This window comes from Fukomys damarensis, unplaced genomic scaffold (assembly GCF_012274545.1).
Source record: "Fukomys damarensis isolate Sample0158 unplaced genomic scaffold, DMR_v1.0_HiC HiC_scaffold_31, whole genome shotgun sequence".
NCBI classification, from domain to species: Eukaryota; Metazoa; Chordata; class Mammalia; order Rodentia; family Bathyergidae; genus Fukomys; species Fukomys damarensis.
The window spans coordinates 23887850-23913724 of record NW_022900943.1 but is presented as its reverse complement, the minus strand read 5'-3'; the positions used below and the strand labels follow the sequence as shown (position 1 = coordinate 23913724).

Genomic DNA, 25875 nt, shown 5'->3' with positions numbered 1-25875 from the left:
GCCTGGGCCCGTGCAGGTGTCGCAGGCTCGGTGGCAGGGCACGCATTCTCCGGCGTCGCGGTCTCCGTAGAAGCCGGCGCCACACTCGGGCACGCAGCTGCCACCTTGTGAGGGAGAACACAGGGAGGGCTCGCGCCTGAAGGCAGCCCTCCGCCGGCTTAGCGTGGCGCTGTGTGCCAGCCAGCGTCAAAACAGGCTGCAGGGCACCTCCAGAACGTTTTTGACTGTTTGTTTTGAAAGAAACCAGGGTAGCTTTAGCATATTTCGATCAAGGAGCGTGGCCATCAGCTTAAAGGGTAAGGAGCTTAGCGTCCTTAAAGCCTTAAAACACTGCAAATAAAGTGAATCTCTTGAGAAAACCACTGAAGGTCACTGTCTCGACACTATTCATTCTTCACCGGGAAGGCACAGCGTATTACACGGCTATCAAATCAGGGCATTGGCTGGAACCTAGGATCTTGTTCACCTCTTACTGTGCTCCGGAATTTACAACACGGATTAAGCCCCAAGAAAAGGGTCGTGGTTCTGAATGTTCGATTCCCAAACATTTCTTCTCCCTCCTACTTCCCCCGCCCTGACCCAACTCGCTCTCCTGTCCACCAGCTTGGAGATGCGAGATGAATTAGTGAAATACGAGCCATGCTTCGGTAATAAATGCAGAAGGAAGTAGTCCTGGTTAATATTTATTTTCAAACTAAATTAAAATTCCTCGCTGGACCAGAGGCACCGGCACGGAAAGACGCTGAAGCCTTGGGCAGGAGCGCGCCTAGCAAGCCTTGCTCGCCCTTCCTGCGCCACCCAAAGCCACTTACCAAGGAGGAAGAAGCTGTCTTCGCACCAGAAGCACACGTTCTGTTGGCAGCTGACGCAATTCGCGCTGCAGGCTCTGCACTCCAGCCCTTCCCTGAAGGTCTTCTCCGGACAGGCTTTGTAACAGTGGCGCTCGAACCTGGGGCGAGGTGCGGGTGAGATGCGGACAGCTAAGTGCAGAGCTTCACCTCCGCACGCGTCCACACAGCAAATGCTTGGAACAGCAGCAGGCGGTTGAATTTCAACCGAGGACACTTCCTCTCACTCTGGGCCGCCCCAAGTGCCTTGCCACCTCCTTCAGGACCTCTGAAGACGCTCAGAGCAGGAGGAAGGGGCGGGGGTGAGGAAAGGCGCCCACACTTGGGTGTGGAGCCCCGATCATGTCCAGGGTCGGCTCATGTGGATCTCTGCCCAAGTCCTATGTGGTAGATATTTCTTTGATTTCTAGATACGGAGACGGAAGCGCAAGGGCAAGTGCACAAAATCCATTTAAAGGTGGGACCAAGACTTAAAACAAAATCTGCGGGAAGAGATAGCTAGTGTGATTTGCTGCATTGCAGCTAGCACTTAGGCTGAGAAGCTCAGTGATGAGTGAGTGCCTTAGCTTTTATTTGCATACACAGCATATATATATATATATATATATATATAACATAAATATAAATATATTCCACCAAACAATGTATCTACCCTTCAGTAATTCACCAAACTAATAAATGTCCAGAAGGTAATGGCCACCACTCTGAGCACTTCTTAGGTAACTGTAGCACTCCAAGGTAATTGTATGAATCTCATGATGTCTCCATAAATTTAGTATTAAACTATTTATACAAGTTTTTCTTTTCCAGACATATACACTTTTAGAAGACTCTGTGACATGTGTGTGTTATACACACACACACACATATGAATATATGCATCGTATAAGTTTTTACATATATTGTCCATCATTCTCATCATACAGTCAAGTGTCATTCAGGCTCTACTGCACTAGAGGTTCACTTGAAGGAAGACTGCAAGGAAGTTATCTTGCGCTTTGATACATTTCAAAGCAGCCAGGGCTGAGTTTGACTGGAGGGATACGGAGATGTAAGAGGGACAGTAGGAGAATTCCACACCCACTTCTGCATGGTCATTATGTTTTGGGAACCTGAAGTCCTCTTCTTCCTCAGTTCTTCAAGAAACATTTCATATCCCCTATCCTGTGACCCCCACCAAGGAGCATGTTCGTGTCAGCTTGGAGACCCTGTGGCAGGCTACATGCTACATCAGTAGCAACTAGGAACATGCTGATGAATGACTCTGTGGTTATTAAATGTCATCCGGACTATCTTAAAATAATCAAACCTCAAGCCTCTTTTTGGACATTTTGTCCCCCGTTTAAATGGAACAAGCATTTAAATCAGTGGGTCAGGAGTACTACCAGACAAGGGAGACAGTCAATGAGGGAATAACAGACATTCTGGAAAAGCTGGACTGAAACTAAAAGTTCAAGTACACGTTGAGCATCTGTAATTCAGAATTCCAAAATGTCAAGAGCACCCGAATTCAAAATTTTGTCAGCACTGACACGGATGCTGTTAATGCCATTAAACTTTGTTTTACGCACAAAATCATTACAAATATTGAAGAAGATTACATTCAGGGTAAACGTATAACTGGTATAAGAAGCATAAGGAACTTTGTGTTTGGACTTGGGTCCTATCCCCAAGATATCAATGTATATGAAATATTCAGAAATTTGAAAAAAAACCCTTAAATCTTGTGTATGAGCGTGTGTGTGTGCGTGCGTGTGTGTGTGTGTGTGTGTGTGTGTGTGGTACTGAGGGCTGAGCACAGGACTTTCTTACTGAGTTACATCCCCATCCCTATTTTTATGTCTCATTTGGAGTCAGGGTCTTGCTAAATTGCTAAGTAGTCCAGACTGGGTTCCAACTCTCAGTCCTCCTGCCTCAGCCTTACAGAGTGCTGGGATTACAGGTGTGTATCACCATGCCTGGCTTCCTGCAATCTTGATAAAGGATGAAGTGGGGATTTGGAAGTGAGAACTTATATAGCCCATAAATTCCCCAGCTGGGGAGAGATCAGGCAGCTTGAATCTTATTCAGAACCTGTCTTTCCCTTCATCTCTTTCCTTTTCTTATTTTTTGCTTACAGCATAGGCAATGACACAAGCTGGAAGGAAACTAGACTAGGAAAAGAGGTGATGATGAAATATACTGTCCTTGGTTTGATAAGTTTGTATTAGAGAATATTGGAGCCAGTGGTTATCCACGTCTCAGTTAACCTGGTGGTCTGTGTCTCTCATTACCCAGGGGATGAGTATACCTGGCTTTCCCCTAAAGTGTCTGATTCTGTTAAGGACAAGGTGTCCATGCAGACATTTGGAAACAGCTCACTTGGATTTGGGTGTATTATTAAGGTCTGTCCGTAAACAGCGACACTGAACCTTGGTAACCTGTGGCAAGATTCCTAGACACCAGTGTCAGGCTGGATGATTTCCAGGACCAAGAAAGAGAAGGCCTCCTTTCGAGGCAAGAAAACAGCTGGGCTGTATTGCTAAGTCCAAGAATTGCTCATTAATAGCCCATAGGACACAGTTGCTTTAGGCCGTAGGGCCTCTCTGCTTTAATCACTGGATTTAGGATTAAGTCAGTAATACTTAAACTGAAGAAAATTCAGGATTGTGTAAAAAGGCCAGACTTACATGTAATACCCCACAGCACATGAAGCACAGGTTCCTGGGTCATCTGGAAAAAAAAATTAAAAGAATGAAAAATTAAAAGTATCAGGAGTTTGTTATTTGGGAAAAGTGGACTTTGGAAAAGTTGTGGCTTAAGACAAATAACCTTTTGAGATAGTTTTATGAAATTTACTGTCCTGAAATATTGGAACAGATTGCACCATTTTTAATTAGTAACAAGAAGTACACTATACTTTATCTTTGTCCAAGGTAATAAAATAAGAGTCCTCATAAATACTTGCTCCAAATTTCAAGAAAAAGTAAGCCCAGGCTACTGGGTCTTCAAATTATAGATCGTTTACCATTTACATAAAGAACTTTCTGACCTCAGGAATGGGAGAGAGCTCAGTGGTACAACATTTGCCTAGCATGTGATTCTCAGCATTGAAAACAAAGCAACAACAAAAACTCCAGCACTCTACTGCAATAGAGATGTCACACATATAGCACAGAAACATTTGTCCCTTTCCTTGGTGGCATTGTTTGTTGTGGATTGAACCCAGGGCCTTGGGTATGCTAGGTGAGGGCTCTATTACTAAGCTATATGCCCAACCCTACACATGAGCAATTGAAAGAGGCCTTGAACTTCGGGTTTTCCATGAGTTTCTCCAAATGCCTGACTGTGGAGGAGGGAGTACCACTTGGGAGGTCCTTTGCAATCTGGGCAATTTTTTTCTAATACAAGCACCCACTTTGTGTCCTGCACTTCTCAACCCTCTTCAAGAAACTGCTCTGTTCTTGTTAAGTGTAATGAGTCAAGGTAGTTCTGTTGGCGTTGTCCTGTAAGTTTCATGGGACATAAAGACAGGGACAGGATTTTAAGAGTCGCCATCTCTGTCTGCCACACATCTTCAACCATGTCCAGAAGAACCACTCTCAGATCTGATCATCAAGGGAATTCTATAACTTTCTCTGGCACACAACTCTTAATAGCCCTGGCAGGTTCTTCCTGGGATTTTCCTTACAACCTGGTCATGTTCGTCTTGCTAATAGATGAAAAGTAACAGCTCTTCCTTAAAAAATTCATCTTGGTAGGTGAAGCTTTTGTCACTTTTAACTTTATTTAAACTACATAAGACTATGACCTTAGACCTTTATTCATAACTGTCCTTCATTTATTCTGGGCTCCCTTCTGTTTTTCTGCCTTTTGGAACACAGAGATAGCCCAACCTCCACCTTGGTAAGAGGAGTCATGCACCACCCCAAAAGCTGCAGCAGGAAGACTTCTAGAAGGGGCTTCACCACCTATGCAGGCATCCTCAGGGCCTTCTGGAAATAGCCTGGTGACCTGGCCTAGAAATTGGCCCACCTGTTTCTGGTTTGAACTTTGAACTCAGGACTGTACTTTCCGGCAGCTACTTTCTACATGTGGAAAATGAACTGCTTGGACGTGAAGCCAGAGATTCCAAAATTGACTCTCGCAGGAGTTATGAAACTGTAGTCCACCCCACCACCAGATCCAGCATTGTCCATTCATTGACAGATCATGTAAGAAATGCTTTTATGTTACAGCATCATCATTGAGTAGTCAGAACAGATCCCAAAATATGTACTATTGGCCATTTCACAGAAGTACTGACCCTACCAGTCGCACTATCAGCTCATGGCTTTGTCCTGCTCACCTTTGTTAGGCGACGCAGATGCAAATACAGTTGAACAGATGGTCCCAGAATTCCTCTTAGGGACAGAACCGTCTATATTTAAGAAAACACCCAGTTAAGCTGCTTTGGGTAGAAGTTTACTTGGGCAGGTTGAATGAGGCCCTTCTGCAGGAGGCCATAATTTGCTTATGGGATGGAAGTGGGTTTTAGTGTCTGGGTCAACATGGTTTGTAATGAGGTGACTAAGTTAGGACAATGAAATGAACAACAAACAAGGCTAGTTAAGTGGAACCAGAGAGCTGCTCATGAGAGAGAAAAGCTCCCGACATTCTTAGAAATTCTGGGGAGGGTTTTATGCTTTGAATTCTGTGGACCTGGGATCTGAATCTATTTTAAGAGGGTGCAGAGGCCCTAGTGAACTCAGGGTTTGTAGGCTGGTTCATTTCCCACAGTGAGTCTTTTTTCACATCTATATTCTTTTTTAGGTCTCCTAAGTAACTTGCTACTACTCAGTTTGTGTCTGGGCTGCTCATTTTTCTCTGCCTGTCCCTGATTATTTGACTCTGACAGTTTTGCTAATTTAGCAAGGGCTGGGGAAATTCTAATCCTGTTCTGGTCAGCCCGCCCATCTAGGAACTTAATGAGCTTGCTCTCTGCTCGTTTAAGCAGGTCACTGATGAAAATGTTAAGCAGAACCAAGCCTCAGAAATGTGCAAACCAAAGTAATTTTGAGTTCAGGGACTTTTCTGGCCCACTTGCACAGTGAATTTGGTATCTTAACAAAGGTTTGCACACGCGAACAGTGCATAGGCCAGGAACTGTGCCGTAAAACAGCTTGCAAATGCCCATTAGTTTTTCCTTATTATTACCAGTTGTTCTAAAGAATGAGAACTATGAAAAAAATGTATTTCCACTCCAGATGATCCACAAGTCCAACATAAGCTAAATGGATTTAGCTTGACCACTGTGAAGCAGTTGTATTGGAATCGAAGAAGAAACTAATCTCAAACCTGGAAGTTGACTCTAAGTCAGTTTGGCATTCAGATAGCAAGAAGGGGTGGCATAAGGAGAAAGATGGATTTTCCTGGCTCCTAGTGTGTGTCTAGGGGGTGAGGAGTGGAGAGGGAGATAAACAAGGAAGGAGTTATCCAAAGTAGGATGGTTACATAGCTTTGGTTATTTGATCTTGTCAAGCTTTTGAGCTAAGAGTACATGTTTTGATCAGTCAGGATTCAGAGAAAGCCTCACACATTTGGAAGAAAGCCTTCAGAAACAGTTGTTAGTTTCCAGCTGCTCACATCTCTGTTCAGGAGAATGTGTGACCAGATGCTGTGTCAAGATGGGGTTACAGCTTCCTTCCTTGAGAAGACTCGTTTTTATGGAGTAGGATGGACAGGACCAGAATGTTTGCTTTATCTTGAGAGTTTTGGGTGATCCTCTGGGTCACTTTCCCAGTCTGTCCTTGAAGAGCTCATTCTAAACTTGCCGTCCTCAAGGAAACATCAACTCCTACTCCAAGCATCCCCTTCAGTGGCAATGCCATTCCACGCCATTTTGTTTTCTTCTTAGTAATATTTATGGCCTTCACCACTGAACATGCAGATGCACCAGGGCCACAAAATATATCTTATCTATAAAATGTATTGGAAGGGCTTTTGTTTTATTTTGTTTTCGAGACAGGGTTTTGCTCTGTAGTTCAGTCTGGCCCTAAACTCATTACATAGCTCAGGCTGGCCTTAAATTCACGACAATCCTCCCACCTGAGCCCGCTGAGTGCTGGGATTACAGGCATGTGCCACCATGCCTGGCTTGGAAGGCATATTTTATTTTATTTTTTGGTACCTGGAATTGAACTCCTGACCTTGTGCCTGCCAGGCAGGCCCAGCACCATTGAGCTAAATCCCTGGCCCTGAAGGGCATATTCCAAATTTGGGGTGGAACATATAAAAATGTCCAGAGAAAACTTATTTTTCTGGTCTACACAAACCTGGGGTCCTATAAGTAAGGATACAAGCAAGCTAAATTGTCCCTATTTTACTTTTTCTAGTGTTATGATTCTTCTCCCATGGTTATTTCTTGAAACAAAAAAACACAAAACACTGTGTCTTAGGGATAGCCTTTTGGTATAGTGTTAATACCTACCCGAATTAGCCATGTACTCGATACCATATTTAGACAGAATTGACCTCCAGCAAAACTGTAGGGGAAAGTTGACCTCAGAGGCTCCTAAATGGCCCTTTTTATTTCCTTCAAGCTTATAGGATTTTCATCTTTTGTCCACACCCCAAAGTGGCCAGACCTCCCTCTGCCACTTCCTATTGAAACCTATCTGTCCTGTGTCCCTTACTGCAAGGACCTATTACTATAGCAGGCTACTGCTGAAGATGATAGACTGTGGGACCTATAAAATGCACGCTCCTGGGAGAATGCTAGGCCTTAGCCTCTCTAAGTCTTCTTTTCAGATTTCTTAGGCTTCTTAAATTTTTTTTCTCCCTTGACTCAAGCCACATGTAACTGCTCCATTTTATTGGAATTAGACAGCATCTGTACGCTCATTTTCTTCCAAGTGATCTCAACCTTTTGTCCTGGTCTAAGCATCTACATTCTCTGCTAAACTTGGGTTCATCTTCCTAAGATTCATCTTACACAAAGTCTCCCATGCTTAGGAAACCTATTAGGTCAAAGTCATGCTCCATTCATACTTCATAAATTTTAGTCCAAACTGCAAGCTCCATTAATAACAAAAATCTTAAGCTGCAATCTCCATACTCACTTACTGATTACCTTTTGGCTTAAAAAGCTGGCCTACACCTATAATGCATATCTGTATGCATAAATTACTATTCATGATATATAAATGTTTAAATAATTTTGCATGTATTAAAAGATATGCAAGCAGAAATTTAAGATAATATAAAAAGACCTATGAACACAAGTTCTGCTTTTTCTACAAACTGATTGTCTTGTACATCTCTCTTTGGACACCAGTGATTCACCACAACTAACTGAATGCCACATCTGAGCTAATGAATTTGTACAGAGCCAGGGAAAAAATGTGAACTCGGCCTCCAGCTGCTCCATATCTGTGTACTGTTGATTCTTATTAACTTGCTTACCCAGCATTTGCATGTCAGGAGTTAAGGGGGCCATGAGTGATACTGTCAAAAGGATGTGATTAGACTCCAATTTTCCCACCTCTCCTCCATGCTTGATGGATTTGATATATTGATTTGTCCCTTTGAATACACTTTTCTGATGAAAATCACCAGGGATCATGTCCCAACAGGAAATAAGCAGAAAGTTTATCTGTTGAAAACTGGATGAGGACCGGGGATTTAGCTCAGCGGTTCGGTGGCCTGCCTTGCAAGCGCATGGACCCGCGTTCGATCCCCAGTAACAAAAAGAAAAAAGAAAACTGGATGAATAAGATGGGTAGATGACACCCATTACAATTCTGCTTCTCGAGAGTATTTAATAACATGGAATCACTGTCACGATAGGCTATGTCAGAAAGGATTATATGCTCTGGGGATTTAGCTCAGTGGTGACACTACCTGCCTCACAAGTGCAAGGTCCTGAGTTTGATCCCTGGTACCAAAAAACAAATAAATAAAGTAAAATAAAATATTGTGAGCCATAGCTATGTGCAATATAGGTATGTGTATGTGCAAATACAGCTTTATCAAAAGTCAGAAAGAAAAACACTAAAATGTCAACTTCTGATTCCATTTATGTTTGCATATATATTTATGTGTTCCTATATTTTATTAATATATGTGTTCCAGAGTCCGTTAGGGTGAAAGAATTATTAAGAAAAGAAATAAGCTGGGTCCAGTGGCCCAAGACTGGAGTTCTAACAGCAGGGAGGCTAAGGCAGGAGGATCACTTGAGCACTGATGTTTGAGGCCAGCCTGAGCAGCAGAATGACCGGTTTATCTCAAAAACAAACATAAGAACAACAAAAGCAAGGAAGAGGAAGGGAGGGAGGGAGGAGAAGGGAAGGGAAGGGGAGGGGAGATGGGAAGTCAGGCTCTGAGTTGCAGGCAGGCGGGCCATGTGTTTGTAGACAGGCTCTTCCCTTAGTTCTACCCGAGGGAGGGAGCTTGTCATTTGCTTATTCTCTGTACATTATTTCCATCCCCTAACTTCCTCTGCTTTCTCGCCTTTCCATTTCATCTCTCAGCACCTCCTGACTCTCCACCACCAGGACAGGAATGAGCTTCTTCTATGTGCCTGGTTCAAATGGTGGCAGATGCTTTCTCAGACTCCCAGGATAAAAATCCCCTCGGAAAACGCATTTTTCTTCTACAGGACTCTCCACGGAGAGCCAGATGCCTAGGACTAGAGGTTATTCTTGGCTCCACCTCAGATTTGCTGTTAGCGCCGGGCCAAGCATTCCTACACCATCCCTTCCTGAGCACCTCAGCCTGCAGCAGTTCACCGTGCCCACCTACTGAGATGTTCTTCTCTTCCCTTCGAGGACAGACAGCACATCTGCAGCCAGCACTTGAATTGTTTCAAGAGTTAATTAAATAGTCAATACTGCATATTCTCCCAAAGTAAATGTGTTCTTAGTTATTGGACAATGCTGTACAAATCCAGGAGATAGCTGCTGATGTTTGTGTCCACTCGAGGGCAATGAATGAGGTAAGAGATTTATATGCCCAAGGAGTGCCACTAATTATAAGCCCCCAATAGCACTAAAAAGAACATCATTCAAATAGGTCTCGCATTTAGAATTGCTTCAAATAAGTACTGTTCAAATAAAAAATGGATCTTCTCACAGCTTTGCCAAAGCAGAAGCCTTTCTGGAAGGGCCAGTTGTGCCGGGATACGAAGTATTTGGTTAGGGGAGCTGTTGGTACTTTTTGGCCATTGTGCCCTCACTGGCATCCAAGGTCAATGGGAAAATATTTGAATTGGCAGGAATGCAAATAGCGCAGCTGACGAGGGGCAGAGAGTGGCAGGAAGGGTGTGAATAAGAACCGAAATCAGGGTCTGCAAATGTTCCCTAAAACAGAACTTAGTCTTCTGCCGGACTCTCAGCCGAGCCCCATCCTCTGATCCTGACAAAAGGCTATCGTAGCAGGCGAGCTGTCACTCCTTCCCTTGCTTCTCTGGGTCACAGCAGGTAGATGTGACAAAGGAACGGTGAATTCCTACAAGGATGGTTCACCTGTGTGTCCATTCCTGTATTCACTTATTCTGGGGCCTATATTTCAACAGGGAGGCACAGTTTGTAAAAATTAGATGATTATTGGAAGGCAAATAAAATACAAATCTTTCTCTAAATCAGCAGTTGAAATCAACACTAAAATGAAACTCCACCAAGACAGGAAGTTATGTTTTGTTTTCTTTTTCTGTATCTCCAGTACCCAGTGCTGCCTGGCCTGGAGCAGCTGCTCCAGGAACAGGCACAGAAAGTCAGGGAAAGACTCGTCAATAAATCTATAAATTTGGATAATGGTCAGAGAGTGGTGAGGCTGAGGTGGGGAAGAGAGGCCCTCATTGTGATGGCCTAAAACAGGTGAACATTAGTCAAGAACTGACATTCGAGTAGCGCATATAATATTAGCTAGGTGCTGCCCACATGAAGTTCTGAGAATAGAGGCCAGGGACAGAGCTGCTCAAGGAACATCAAGAAGGCCAATGGGGCTGGAGGGATGGGGAGAAAGAAAGAGTGAGTTAGAAGTTGAGGCCAGGGAGGTCCACAGGACCACATCAGATAGGGTCTTACTGACCGTGACGGGAAGTTCATCTTCTAATTTAAGAGTAGGGGGAAGCCACGAGGAGATTTATATAGAAAGTCCTAGTGTGATCTGCACCTACAAGATCACTGTGTTGCTGAAGTGAAAGATGACTTCTTTTAGTTGTAGAAAAAGTTACAACTATCGCATCCTGCTGAGTTAAACGTGGACCCCACAGAACACATGGGAGGACTGGGGTAAAGCGTATCGGTAGGTCTAGCTTGCCCAGGTCCTGGGCTCGACTCTCAACACTGCAGAAAAAAACACAAAACCCCATGGAACACATGTGGGAAACGCTTTGCGAAGGAACATATGAGAGGAGAAGCTATTAAGGAAATGGTAAGGCTGTGGCTGCAGGAGTAGGAAAACGGAGATTTGAGAGAAATTAAGAAAGTTAGCGCAAGATGCGCTGACAAGATGTTTGAGCTCCTGGTTGGACAAGAGAGGCGCTCTCAGCTGCGAACTGACTCTGGAGGTGAAAAGCAATACTTAATACTCATGTGCTTCAGTCAACACACTGCTGCAGGTGTTTCCGGACCAGGTGTAGAAGGGAAAGGTAATTCCAAGGAATTTGCCTTCTTGTGGGAGGACAGTAATTAACAAAGCTGATCACAGAGAAACCACTACATGGCAAAGGATAGAATAGTAAACAAACCTCTCCCTCTCTGGAAAAAAATCAAAGCGCTGTTATTATATTTAGTGTTTCCAGATAAAATGCAGGACTGAGGACTATTTTTAGCATAAGGATGAGTGAAACATAAACTTGCCAGGAGGAGGAGACAGCAAAAAACAAAAACAAAACAAAACAAAAAACTAATCTTGGTCTCACCCATGGGTAAGCTACCATTGGGTAGCTTAAAACCAAACCAAACCAAACAATAACATAAATAAATTTGTAACCATAAACTGGATATCACATGGGTTTATATTCAAACTTCATATTACTCGTGTGTTCTAGAACATCTCAAATTCAACTTAAAGCAGTGTCCCTAGGAAATTGGTAGAAGCAAATGCAAATCCTTTCTATGGAAATGTAACCTTAATCCAGACCTCAGAGCACTCTCTTTTGTAAAATTTCTGAGGTAAAGACCATGATGCAAAAATAAAACACACAAGAGAAAATCAACAGAAAGTATATACAGCAAAATCAAGCCCAAAGACACTACAGAACTTGAAGTTTTGTGGTATGAGCTATAAAAACTAACAAAATAGTTCATACTTTTAAGGAAGTAGAAGAGTATCTTGAAAATAAAAAAGTACTTAAAAAGTTTGGAAAAGAACTAACTATAACTTCTATAAGAGAAAGACATAAATGTAGGAATTTAAAACTAAATGAATAGATCAACTATTTTGCAGCATGATCACAAAATATGGCTAATATTTAAATTAAAATGAACTTATTATAGTAAAAAACATATTGCCATATACTCCCCTCAAAATGCGTCCTCTTCTTCCAGTCACACAGGTAATGTTCTGAATTGATTCAAGGCATCGGCAGCCATGACAGCTCAACTAAAGACACTCATGAAAGAAGACTTCAAATACTACTTCAGAAAATGGCTAGAATGACTGGGTGTGTTTGAAGCAAGAAGGAGTGTTTTGAGGGGAATTAATGACAATGTGTCTTTTAATATTTTAATCTTTTTTTGAAAATTCACCATATGATTTGATCACACCTCATAAGATGCTTAAGAATTTTCCAGGGTTATTAAAATACATCAATCATTAGTTTCAGGAGGCAGCCAAACATCATCATCATCATCATCATCATCATCATCATCATCATCACTGCTATTATTGTTACCCACATGAATATCCATAATAGTGAAATTGCAAAATAACAAAGAAAATAGTTATTGGCCTGTGGAAAAAGATAAAGAGTCAGAGTATATATTAAGAAAGAAAATACTTCAAGATAAAGACTTGAATTTGTACTGAAAGACCATTCACTACTTCAGAAAGACACTAAAATAATAGCAGAAAGTTCTTGGAAGTACTGAGGGAAAGTGGAGTGTAAGAGCCAGAGGAAAGCCTGGAATGGTAGCATATGCCTATATCCCAGCACACATGAATGGTGTGTGATCAGTGCAACTAGAAGGATTATGGCCAATTTATTAAGAAGAGTACAGAATGATGTGTAGACTAGGGTGTGCATTTGGAATGCAGTTAAAGAAAAGTTCCTTGAGGAGGTAAAGGCTTGGTTGAGACCTAAAAGATGAATTAGGAGGAAAGGGACAGAGAGAAGGTGGAAAAGGAAAGAAAGTCATGCAGAAAAGTCTAAAGGTAGAAAAAGCTAAAAGCTGTGGGAAAAATTCCTTTAGTAGCAGCAATTTCCTTGAAGAAATTGTGAAGGGCTTGCCAAAATAGATCATAGTTGTCTTTACCTTAAAAACATATAGGCTTAATGGAACCAGCCTGGGTACCCATTAACAGATGAAATGATAAAGAAAATGTGGTATATAATCATGATGGAGTATTATTCAGCTACAAAGACAAACCAAGTTTTGCTCTTTGCAAGAAAATGGATGGATCTAGGGATCATCGTGTTGAGTGAAATAAACCAGACTCAAAAAGATATATATCTCTCATATGTGAAATCTTTAAAAAGATGACAAAAGTAAAAGAGAGGCTATTATTAGATAAGAGAAAGGGAATAAGGGAGCAGGGGCTGTGATGGAAGAATAGATACGATCAAAATGGATATGGATGTAATGCAATGAAACCTAATATTCTGTAAAATTAATAGGTACTACTAATAAAAGCAAACAGACCCACACAGACTTTTAAATGAAAGGATAGAAAAAGTACCAAAGTGGATTGCAAAGCGTTCGAGGGATCTAGAGTAGACAGGAGAGAGAAGGCTTGATACAGCCAGTGGCTGGATTGTGGAGTCTTTTATGTCATGCTTGGGAAGATGGGTTCTACTAGGGATAGTAGGGCGTCATTTTAGGTTTGTAGGCAGTTGCTATTATCAGGTTTATATTTTAGAAAGAATACCATTATTATGGTGAAGAAGGGAAAATTGAAAAAGACTAAACTTGGGAAGACCGGTTAGATCACTGCAGTACCCAGGAGAGTTGCTGGGAGCTTGCACTAAGGTGTAGTACAGTCATGTGCCCCATAATGTTGTTTTGGTCATTGACAGACTATATACAATGGTGGGACCTTAAGATGCCCAGCAACATCATAGCCTCTTAGTTTGTGTAAGTACACTGTACAATGATCATACAACTATGAAATCACCTATGTGATTCTCAGAACATGTCTCCTTTGTTCAATGACGTGTCATTGTAGCTTAGACAGCCAGATGTACATAGAGTGAAAAATGTTTAGAAAGGGAAAATGACTTGGTGATTATCATAGGTTAAATTATGTTCCCAAGACAATATGCTCAATTAGTAACGCTTATCACCTATATGGGATTACTGGGAAATAGGGTCATTGTACATATAATAAAGTTAAGATGAGGTCTTTTTAGATTAGGGTGCAGAGTTGATGGAACCTTTGAGGTCTCTGACCTAGGGGAGGAGGCCAGTGGAGGCACTGCCCTCAGAAGGGATAAATTTATTTTTTCTTGGTACACTGTGAGTTACAACAAGAGTGAGTTATAAAAGAGTAAGCTCAGCTCTCCAGGCTCTCAGGTTTCCTGCCTTATCACCTTGCTTTGAACCTTCGATCTATTTGGACATGGTGGCAAAGCTGAAACTCCTGAAGCAAAAGTGAACAATCCTTTGAATTCTTTTTGTTTGTTTGTTTGTTTGTTTCTTGTTTTCTAAAACAGGGTCTCACTATATAGTTGAGACTGACCTGGAACTCACTATGTAACCCAGGCTAGTCTCGAATTTACAGTGATCCTCCTGCCTCAGCCTCCCGAGTGCTGGGATTACAGGTGTGCACCACCACGCCTGGCTAATCCTTTGGATTCTGAAGTGCATGTCTGGTGCTGCAGGAACCAGGCTGAAGGAGCAGAAGGGATGGAATGTGCAGTCCCACTAAAACCGTAGTTTTTTTATTTCTCCACTCAGACAGACAAGAAAACATTACAGCAAGCCATTCCTGACTTCCTGGGGTTCATTTCACATTCTCAGCACCCAAGGACACTCTCCAACTAAATATATTGTTGAAAAAGAGGAAAACAAGCCAATATCCATTTACTTCCTTCCTGCTTAAACAGAAACAAAACTACTAAAAAGCAAAATTTATTCTCTAATAGACATATTTTCTTTTCATTACTTTTTGCTCAAACTGCTGGTTTCTGTAAGCAGACTAGGATTTATATAAACAAGTTATTCTATCTGGGGAAAAAAAAGAATCTAAGAGTCATGCTGTGTGATTTGCCATTTAAAAAATTTTCGCTCACATTTTAAAAAAGTTATTTTGAAAGAGTCTTCCCATTCATCATCAGGCATATTTTAAGGAAGTGATGTTTTCTTTTGTGTATCTTCAAGTCACTGTAGCAACTGGATCACTTTCTCTGCCTTAATCAGACTCTCTCCACTCCCCCAAGTTAGAAGACGTTGTCTATTCTACAGTTTTAAAACTTTACAGATTTGGGGAATAGTTTTCCTCAAAAATGTTCCTCTTAATGTGATGGTTTTGCTGTGTTCAGTGTGCTATTTATTGATGGACAATTCTCCTGTTATATGATAACTTATACGGAATTCTAGGTATGTTTTGATTGTCTCTTCCCCTGTACTTCTGTGTTTTTATTTCTTATAGTTATAGGAGGTTCTGCCCTTCCTTATGGGTAGTACTGGCTGGAAATGCCCTGTGCCAAAAATGAAATTTTGTTTCTTTCAGTGTTCTTTTAAAACTTCTCTTCCTTCTTCGATTCAGGAATTCCACTGCAATTTTTATCAGTGGGACCTGCTGAAACTGTCACGAGTGACCGCACAAGCCTTAATTGTTTGATAGCTTGATGGACTTAATAACTAACTTTTTCTGGTTGCATACACTCCTCTGAATACTAGTTTTCATGTCAATCACTGGGTGGCTCTAAATGTCATACAAAAGAGGGCAAGGGTGACCTCACAGAGCTGGTAGTTCAAAAGTGGTTAATTGGAATCCAATTTGCGGAACAATTTGTTTGGGCAGCACAGTGTTAATACACACTGTGTTTGAAGAAATTAAAAGATTCTGGCTGGGAATATAGCTCATTGGAAGGGTATGTGCTTAGCACATGTGAGACCCTGGGTCCAGCTCCCAGCACACACTCGCACACACACACACACACACACACACACACTCACACAGATGACTCATAGAAGTCTAATTGTTACTCAAGTTTTGTAATCAGCAATGACTTTGGGCTGACAGCAAATGACTCTACCAGATGGGATGTTCCTGTGGTCACATTGTTACCCGGCTTGCTTGAGCGTGGCACCCGCCTGGTATCTGTACACATTTGAATTTAGGACCCTTGATCTTGTTCAATTCCACTCCTCTCCACGTTCTACAAATATAGAAACGAAGACCTAGAAAATTTCCAGAACTTGACCAAAGACAAAGAGTCAGCTAGTAGTAGCTTAAGAATGAAATGCAGTTTTACTGGCCATTAGCATGTCAGTTCTGGTTCTCTGAAGGTCCAGACTATCTTGCACACTGTTGCTTTGTCCCACATAGTAGGGAACACATTAGATAATTAGGAAACTTGTTTTACACCGACAGTGACTAAGAACTACAGAAATCCATGAAGATGATCACCAAGAAACAACTTTGTCACCATGGGCTTTAAAAAAGACATTCTATATTATTTTGAATAAGAAGAGGCTTCTTATTTTGGTATTGAGAAATGAATTTAGTGTAATGAACATGTGTATGTGCTTATACGTGGGGTGTGATGGGTGAGAAAAAAGGAAAGATTCTCTTGGCACATTTCCCCAAAGTGGCTGCTTTTCAAGATCCTTTGAATGCAATGTGTTAGATCTGAAAGGTAGGAATTACAAACAAGATGAAAGAAAGTTAGAAGCAGCACTACAAGCACAGTGCGGAATTATCTAGGGAAGGTATTAGAAGACTGGTAATACTTTCGTGTTATTTGCCCCTCATTAATGAATGGCACATGTCCTGGTCTCTGGCACAGATCAGTTTGTTGACCTATCCAGTCCCACAGTAACACATTATGGGGGAGGTGGGCCTGCAAACATATATATGTGATGCCTGTAAATGCATACACACCCTCTCAAAGCACGTGCATGGGTTCATGAAGGTAGGCAATGTAGGCAATTCTCTGCAATTTTTAAGCCCTTTCTTCTTGTACCCGTTCCTAAGAAGTATAAAGAATTCATAAATAAATCCTGTCTGAAACTACAGTAAATAAAGAGAAAAGTTTTCCATAAATGAGAATTTGGGCTGTGGTAATATTCAGTTTAAATGACGCATAGGGAAACAAAACCATTGCAATAATAAAAATAAAATCTTAGCACCTGCTAGTGAGGTAGGCCACCACTGAGCTGTTATGTCTCACTGAGCTGGGAGATGCTCGGTGTTAGTGTCTACAGTGGCCTTAACATAGGAGCTTTGTGATAACTGAGAAAAGATTCCAGGCAACAGCCAAATTCCCTGTCTATAAAGACGAGCTCTTCCTCCTAATGACCTTTATGTGACCACCCTTACAGGATACCAGTGGCACTCAGGTCTGAAGGCAAGAGGAATTTCACAGTATGATTAAGTCTATATAATGACACATAAAGTAGACAGCAGGCTACCAATTATCTGCCAGATTTGAGGACAGCCTCGCCCCACCATGAAATACCTTAAATTGGCTGCTTATCTAGTATATGATTCTTTCAGATAATTGCTGGCTATCTCTCCCCTTTATTTCCAATTTTATGGGCCTGATTGTTTCCGTGACAGCTTTTCTGTTTTCCTTCACCATGGCATGGGAACACCCCAGGACCAATTTTAAAGGTTTGCTTAGAATGAGAGCTCCATTTTCTAAGACTGGCCCTTTAGCAGTATGCCCTGATGCAGCTCTCAGACACTACAAACAGTCTGTCTCTAAGGCCATATTGTTCTTCCTGGCATTTTACAGCCCTGTGGGGGGCCTTCATTCATTTCAGCAGGTGATAAGCTATTTTCAAGTCATGGGTAATCATAGTAATTCAACATTTTCCCCTATTAACATCTCTGAATGAGGAAGATGCACCAAAGCTTTGCTTCCTCTTTTCATAGGGAGAGAGCTTTTGTGATCCAGATGTGCTACATTGTTAGTCCAAAGGACTCAGTGAAAGAGCATCTCCCAATCTTTCTAATGGTCCAAAATTACTTGGATGACAATGCTGGGTATCTCTTTCTTTGCTGTGAGAGAAGCCATTGACCTTGGAGAAAAGCCATTGTTTCTTTCCTTTCTAGTTCTTGAGGTGCTTATAGAATGATAGATGGACATGTGTGCCAAATTGTGCAAATGTTTCCTTGACGATAAGGCAATTTTCCAAAGCACTGATACACTTTTAGGAATTTCCAGCATTTTCTAAGGTGCTGGTAGTTTGGGGTGGGAGGGAATCATGTATTTTAGCATGTGAATAAAGTGAACAGGATTTAATTTCCATAAAAACAGCACTCTGGACATCAGTGTTCTTTACCAATACCATGAAAGGGCTTAATTTGCAATGGGACTTAAATAGGCACACATTTAGAAACACTCAGAAGCACTTGCAATTTGTCCAAGATGCTGTGGTCCCTCCTTTAGGCCCATTACTGTCAATTATGTCTATATGTAGTAAGTATATGTGAGTCTTTTTTTTTTTTAACTATGGACTATTTACTCTATTCATCTAGCCATTTTGCTGACAGCTTTGTCACCTTTTTGAGGAAATATGCTTATTTATCATAACTAGTACAGATTGGTCACACCGAAACAGGCTGGAGGCATTTAAGATCAGGAGCCTCAGGGCAGCTGAAAAGTGTGGGTGGAGAGAGGTGGCCTCTAACTAGGTTGGACACAGGTAGGAGGCTAACATCAATAAGGATGTTTTGATTAAAGCATTCATCACTCTGTTGTAAAGCATTGTCTACTAGTTCTAGCCTGAACCAGACATGGAATTCCTAAGGATAAGGATCACAGGATCCTTGGCAGGACCACAACACTCATCAGCTAAGGGATTCATGAATCGGTTAGGGTTCAGCTGCTTTCTCCAGTTACTTGCTAGGTTCCCAAGTGGCCTAACCCATGAATGCACATGTGAGCACATAACATGATAGTTGGACAACAGCTTCGGGTAATAGTCATTAGCCATGGGTACCACAGTAAAGTTAAGCTGTTACTGACTTCATGGTACTGATTTGCATTTCAACATTCAAGGATGTAATTACTGTACGCAGTCCCAAAGAATAGTTGACATATTTTATATCTGAGATCCCACAGGTCATACTTCTCATTTCTCAAAGTTTTCAGTTGCTCCTTTGCTGAGCACATAAAATGAATTTACCTCTGAACTGAGATCTTTTATGCCAAATTTTTATAGCCTTAAATATAGTATTTTATCACTACTATAAATGGTTTTTGACTCACCTCTCGCAAACCTTTTAGTGCTAAAGGCAAGAGGCCTCCCCAATTCACTTGTTGCAATTAATATAAGATTTTCAAGTTGAAGCCAGGTCATTTGGATAATATTTCAAACACACAGGCTGCTTTTCGGCTGAATGTAATAAATCTGCAATTTTGCAATTGGCTTGGGCAGCCAGAATGATTGTATTAGGCTTTCCAATAAGAACCCCTTCAAAACAACTTCCTTTGTCTGGTAAGACTCACTAAAACTGTCCCAAAGGCTTGATGTCATCAGTCAAATATTGGGGTCATGGTAATCTAGAGTCTACGTTTTTAGGTTGATTTATTTTTATAGTGGAGCATCTAGGTTTCTAGCAATTATTTGAGGGCACAAAATTCCATAATGATGATAAATTAAACTGTCAGCTCTTTCTGGTCTAAATTAGAGGTTAGAAGTATTGAGAAACTTTTCTACTCTAATATTCCAGCATCTCCAGATTATTCTTATGACCCCTATGGAGGTATGCAAGGGAAGCGTTACCCTGGGTTTTCTCTTGCCCTGGTGACCTGATTGAAGGGGAACTGCTCTCCCAGTATTCTTATGGGCCTCCCTCATTCTGGGAGGGGGGGGCTGTGAAACTAGGAGCTGTGAGCATCCTTGGTGTGTTACTCAGATTTCCATCACTGTGACAAAATACTTGAAACGATCAACTTCAAAGAAAGAAAAATAGATTTATTTTTGTTCATGACTTCAGAGGTTTCAGCCCATGGTCACTTGACACTGCTGTGTTGGGCTTATGTTGAGGAAGAGCAACATGGCCAGGAATGCATGGTGGAGCAAAGCTGCTTACTCCATGGCAGCAAGGAAGAAGCAAAAGAGAAAAAGAAAGGGTTTGGTTCCCAATATCCCTGTCAAAGCCTCACTCCCAATGGCTTAACTTTCTTCCACTAGGCCCCACCTCCTAAGGGTCTACCACTTCCCAGTAGCACCATTAGCTTTGTGAACAGATCTTCAACACATGGGCTTTGGGAGACATTTGAGTTCCAAACCATAACACCTGGGATACCTGCCCCTTTCATACAAAATATAATTCACTTGTCTCACTGAATAGTGGAAAGTCAATAGCTAGTAAGAACACACAATTTTTATGGAAAAGATATGGCAAAAAATCAAGTTGGCCACTACAAAGTGGCCATATACACAGCTGAGAGGAAAAGGTTTGTATGACCCAGTAACATTGTCATAGAGACCATGAGTAATGTCTAGAGAGGTCAGCATGGATGCTACTTGCCTTCTAAAGCTTCAACTCTGGGTTTTTGGCCAGGAGGTGGCAAGTGAGGCATGACCATGCTTGGGATTAATCCCTGTGACATTGCCTTCTAAAGCTTGTGGTGCTGATTGCTTCGCTCTCTGCTCTAATGCTGTAGGCTGACCCATTGTACTGCAACTGAGCTGAAGGCTGTTAGGAAGGCTCTGGCCAAGCTATTTGTGGTGGGAGTGGCAGAAAGACTGTGGAAAGGATGAGTTTGGATTCCAACCAAATCACCCTCCTGTGTTGGAAAATCACAGTTTCAGGCTCTGGAGGTACAGAGGCAATTTACTGATGTTCATTGTTGGCCCACCTCTCTATTGGAGACCAGCCTGTTCAGCAGCTGGGTATCAATATGCAGATGCTCCTGCCTCACCCACACTCAGATTCTCTGTATTTAAATCAATTTTTTTCCTCTCCAACTAGTGGATCTTGAAGCTCTTCCTACCATCTGGCAAAGGACTATGACATGACAGTTTGGCAGTGGCATAGGGAGATGGAGAGTTGCGGAGTGAAATGACAGCTAACAGACACTGCTACAGTTTGAATCTGGAGCACCTTCCAAAGGCTCATCTGATGAGGCTTGGTCCCAGCTGATGGCACTGTTGGGAGGTGGTTGGAAATGGACTGAAGCCTCTGAAACCATGAGGAAAATACAGCTTTCCTCCTTTAAGTTAATTTTCTCAGGTATTTTATCATGTAAAAAAAAAAAAGCCAACTAACGCAGGTACAAAAGCCATATACATTTACTGAGGGCCTACCAAGTGATAGGTACTAAACATGTTACAATGTACAAGTTGGATGTAGGCTTAAATATAGACTTTTTGATTACAGTAGCTAGGATAGGAAAGGAGAAGGGTGGCAATGAAGAGAAATAAAATAAAATTTTATTTTAATATTAATAATACAGCCTATTTGTTCTCTCTTGAAGAACTCAAAATATAGTTGTCTTTCTAGTTTTCATTACAATCTCCTGGGCCCTACTAGAAGGCTAAATAAAAGATAACTGACATGACATTTTCAATTATAAATGTGAAAGAAGCAAATGTATATTTAACTTGCCCCAAATTTTCATTGTGGTAAAAGATAGAGATGAGCAGTGGTAAAATTTTCCACATTCCTACAAAATCAGTTAAGATTGAACATCTGAATTTCTCATCAGCACTGCTGGTCTCACTGTTATTTTTATTTAAGCTTGATAGATAAAGCTGCGGTCTTGATGGCCTAGGGATTTCAGAAAAATTGAAGGTGTTTTACTATTACAAATCAAGTAATTTGCCAGTGGCTTTCCAGCTTATTTTGAATCACACAAGCACATTAACATCAGTTTCTAGTCTCCTGTAAAGGTGAAAGCCTGTCCTCCACCCAGCTATTACCTGCCCCCAATAAGTGGGAGCGAAAGTCATAGACCGCACACTGCCTTCAGCAGTGGCAGACAGTCTTCCGAATGCCTCATTCCCGGGAGAGGGGCTTGAGCACACTCTGGTCTTTTGTTTAACTAGGTGTATTTTGGAAGTACTTGGCTCAGTTCTCTTTCTGCAAGCCCATGTGATCCAGACAGCCTTGGCTCCCAGCTTGACTTCACAGGTCAGTTACCCAAGTAGGAGGAACTTTAACGATAGCAGACTCCAGAGGAAAACAGCATAATGACAGAAAGAGCTCAGAAAATGAGCTAACTGCTCTAGAATGAAATGTAGGCTGTGTCACCAATGTGTCCTTCTCTCCCATAACCGTAAGAAAGAAAACTTGAATGTAGGAGATTCAATAAAGGAACATAAGGATGTAATCAGGAATGAAACAAATTCAACAAGGTCAACCTTTCTGCAACTTTTGTTTACGTTCTCTAAGGAAATGACGGAGAAGTGCAGTCTACTCTGGATGGTCTACAGGTTTGGTGCCAGGCAGTCTAAATTTGAATTTGGCTCTAACACTTCATTGCTATGCAGCTTGGGATGAATTACATGAGTTCTCTGAGCATTGGGTTTCTCATCTATAAAATGAGACTAAGGATTTTGCACAGAGGGTTATATTGAAGAGTACAGATCATGTTTGTAAAGTGCCTACCTAGCTGAGCACCTAGAATGGAGTAAACAATAAGTTGTAATTATTATAACACAATGTGTCCACCTCTCCTTCAGTTTCTATCCTCAACCAAAGTGTTTTAAATATTATGCTGAAATCATGTGTTTATATATTCATTAGACCCAGTGATTTTCAACTCTGTACATTAGAATCAGTCAGAGAGATTTTACTAAAATACTTTTACCTCAGCCTCAGTCCAGACCAATTAAACCAGAAACATTGGAAGTGGGTACCAATGTGACATTGTCTTTCTCCCCAGGTGATTCTAATGCATTTCTGAGGATGAGAACTGACTATCACAGTTACTTGTGAGCCCACTGAGAATGGAGAACAAGCTTTAGGATCTCAAGCTCCCCATTTCTAGGAGACTGTAGATGGTCAGGTAATATTTCTTAACACTGGGAGAGTTTTCTGAATTTCCATATGACATATCTCATATGGCCTGACACATTTTGTGGACAGCAGATGAAGGCAAGAAGTGGCAGCACTTTGTTATTTTCAGTATGAAGAATTGAAAGACAGCACAAAGCAGGGCCAAGTCCTTTTAGCAGCTAGTCCACCTACTGGCCACACGGCATTGGCCACTAGGCCTTTTCTCAGGTCATCAGTTGCTAGAGACCAGAGAAGTGAAATAGCAGAATACTTTGGGAAATTACGTTGTGTTAAAAACAAAGCAAGAGAGACTTCTTCAAAAGAGTTCTTTTGAGAAAAGAAAAAAAGACACTGCCAGAGCAAGTGATAGATGAGGTCAGAGGGGCAGAGAGAAATCACATAATAAAGTTGAATGGGGCTGGGAATTTAGCTCAGTGGTTCTGCCAACTGCCTTGCAAGTGTAAGGACCTGAGTTTGATCCCTGGTACAAAAAAAAAAAAAAAAAGTTGAGTGGGCAAACATTTGGGATCCATCCCTGAGGAAGTTTAGTTCCAGAAATTCCAGCAGATACTAAAATCTGTGGATGCTCAGGTCCTTTATGCAAATGTCACCGTATTTGTATGTAAGCTGTGCACATCCTCCCATGTACTTTAAATAATCTCTACATTACTTCTAATACCTAATACAATGTAAATGTGATATAAGTAGCTATTATACTATTGTTTTGATGACAAGTAAAAAGTATGTGTGTGGTTAATGCACACAATTTAAAAACAGTACTTTTGAGCCAACACTGGTTGAATGAATGGGCACAGAACCTGTATACGCAACTGGCTGGTTGCATTTTCTGTGCAAGAATGTGGCATTCCAGTCACTGCCATGGTGAGACTGTTCCAAATACTCTCAGAGGTTAGTTTCTCTCTCTTGTCCAGACACAAAAAAAGACTGTACCTTCCCATTCTGTGATCTTGGGAATGATCACATGACTTGCTTTGGCAAAAAACATGTCACAGAAAGTACTGTGCCATGTCCTGGGGAGGCTTTCAAGCTACCATAAATGCTTTGACTCTGCTGTGTTGCAGCTGTGGAGGCTGACTATCTCGTCCTGGATTGAGGGCCATGCAGAGCAAGAGTCCTCAGCTGATCCATAAGGTAGCATGCTTTATTGCTTGAAGTCATTGAGATTTTGTGGTTGTTTGTTGTCATAGTACAATCCTGCTCATCCTAATGTGTACATTTTTATTACAAAGTTTCTAAGCCAACCACCTCTTCTACAAAGAGGGATGACCAGCTTTGAAGATTGCCCCAAATGTGCTGTTTCTGAACTACTTTGTCACCTTCTACATGCATAAAAGCAGACAAATTTTAAATGTCTTTAATCTTCAACTTCTCCATCTACAAAAATTACTGGATTATGGATGTGAAAACATATTAGGGGTTTAGGGGGCCAGGGATTTAGCTCAGCAGTTCAGTGGCCTGCCTCGAAAGCACAAGGGCCCAAGTTCAATCTCCAGTACCAAAAACAAACAAACAAACAAACAAAAAAACAAATTAGGGGTTTAGGAAAATTCCTGGTGAATGACAGTGCTCAGTGTTAGGTTATACAGTTCTATTGTTTGTGGAATAAAGTTCACAAGGGACAGAAAAGCAGAAAGCACAGAAACATGTCCTAAATGTTTGCCAGATAAATTAATAAAGAAAGGCAGGATGAATAAGAGACAAAGAAACTGAAAAATGTCTTCAAATTCTTTCAATACCATGCTCTCTTTTAGAGGTTTTATGTCTTCTTAACTCTCACTTGAGAGAGATGAGGAATCATTTAGAGAATCAGGGAATCAGAAGGCATTAGTGAATTGTTATGGTTTGTGTCTAGATGTCACCCCTACCCTCATGCAGTCATAAATGGGGCTTTTCAGAGTGTCTGGATGTAGAGTGTGTGATGCTGGGATCAAGCATGTGTGATTGCTAAATTAGCCCACTGATTGGTTTGCCAAAGTTCTGGATAGGTTTAATGGTGCCCCATCATGGGTATGAAATATAAGAGACAGAAAGAGAATTGCTGTGTTCACATGCTGCTTGCTACTTCACTGCTTTGCTTTCTTCCTGCCTTTGACCCACCATGAACTGTTTCTCCTCTGCAATGTCCCTTTGCCATGCCACCCTGCCTTGGAGTCAGCCAACTATGGACTGAAACCTCTACAAACTGTGAGACAAAATAAACCTTTCCTCCTTTAACTTTAGATGTTGGGTATTTTTTCTCAGCAATGAGAAAAAGTAAAACATGAATGAAAAGCCAAAATTATAAGTATATGATTTTTAGAGATAGTCCTTTCTAACAGATCTTGTTTCTCTTTTCTTGAGCAAACTGTTCAGAATGCATTAGTATTCTAGTCCTTCTCTGAAGCTAGTCCTGAATTTTGTCTTTTAAAGAAAAGAGGTCTCTTAACTGTCCTTCTCCATCTGTCCCTGGAGGTGATGGTTGGTCACCATCAGGTCAAGCACTCAGCACAGCTAGACAGTGGCTGCACACAGGTCTCTAGGAAGGGGATTTTGTATGAATGGTGACTCTCAATTTTACAATCAGCAACTTCCTTCCAATTTATAGGAGATACTGTGCTAATATAGATTTTATTCTGAAATAAATACCTTTGGTTTGGAAGGAGCCAATATTGTTTGACACAATTCTAGTTCCCTTGAAAGTTTGTGGAAAGGGTCCAAAGAG

The 25875-nt window shown here is 41.4% G+C and overlaps 1 protein-coding gene across 1 annotated transcript in view; it reads right to left on the bottom strand.

Annotated features, from left to right (window-relative positions):
* Window positions 1–25875, bottom strand: part of Pcsk5 (proprotein convertase subtilisin/kexin type 5) — a 410777-nt gene that overhangs the window by 44458 nt on the left and 340444 nt on the right. Inside the window, exons 25-27 of the mRNA XM_033757658.1 lie at window positions 3518–3560; window positions 813–949; window positions 1–104 (exon numbers count right to left, since the gene is read on the bottom strand). The exon at window positions 1–104 is cut by the window's left edge and continues 4 nt beyond it. Of these exons, the coding sequence (XP_033613549.1) occupies window positions 1–104; window positions 813–949; window positions 3518–3560 (284 nt within the window). The remainder of the gene's footprint in view (window positions 105–812; window positions 950–3517; window positions 3561–25875) is intronic.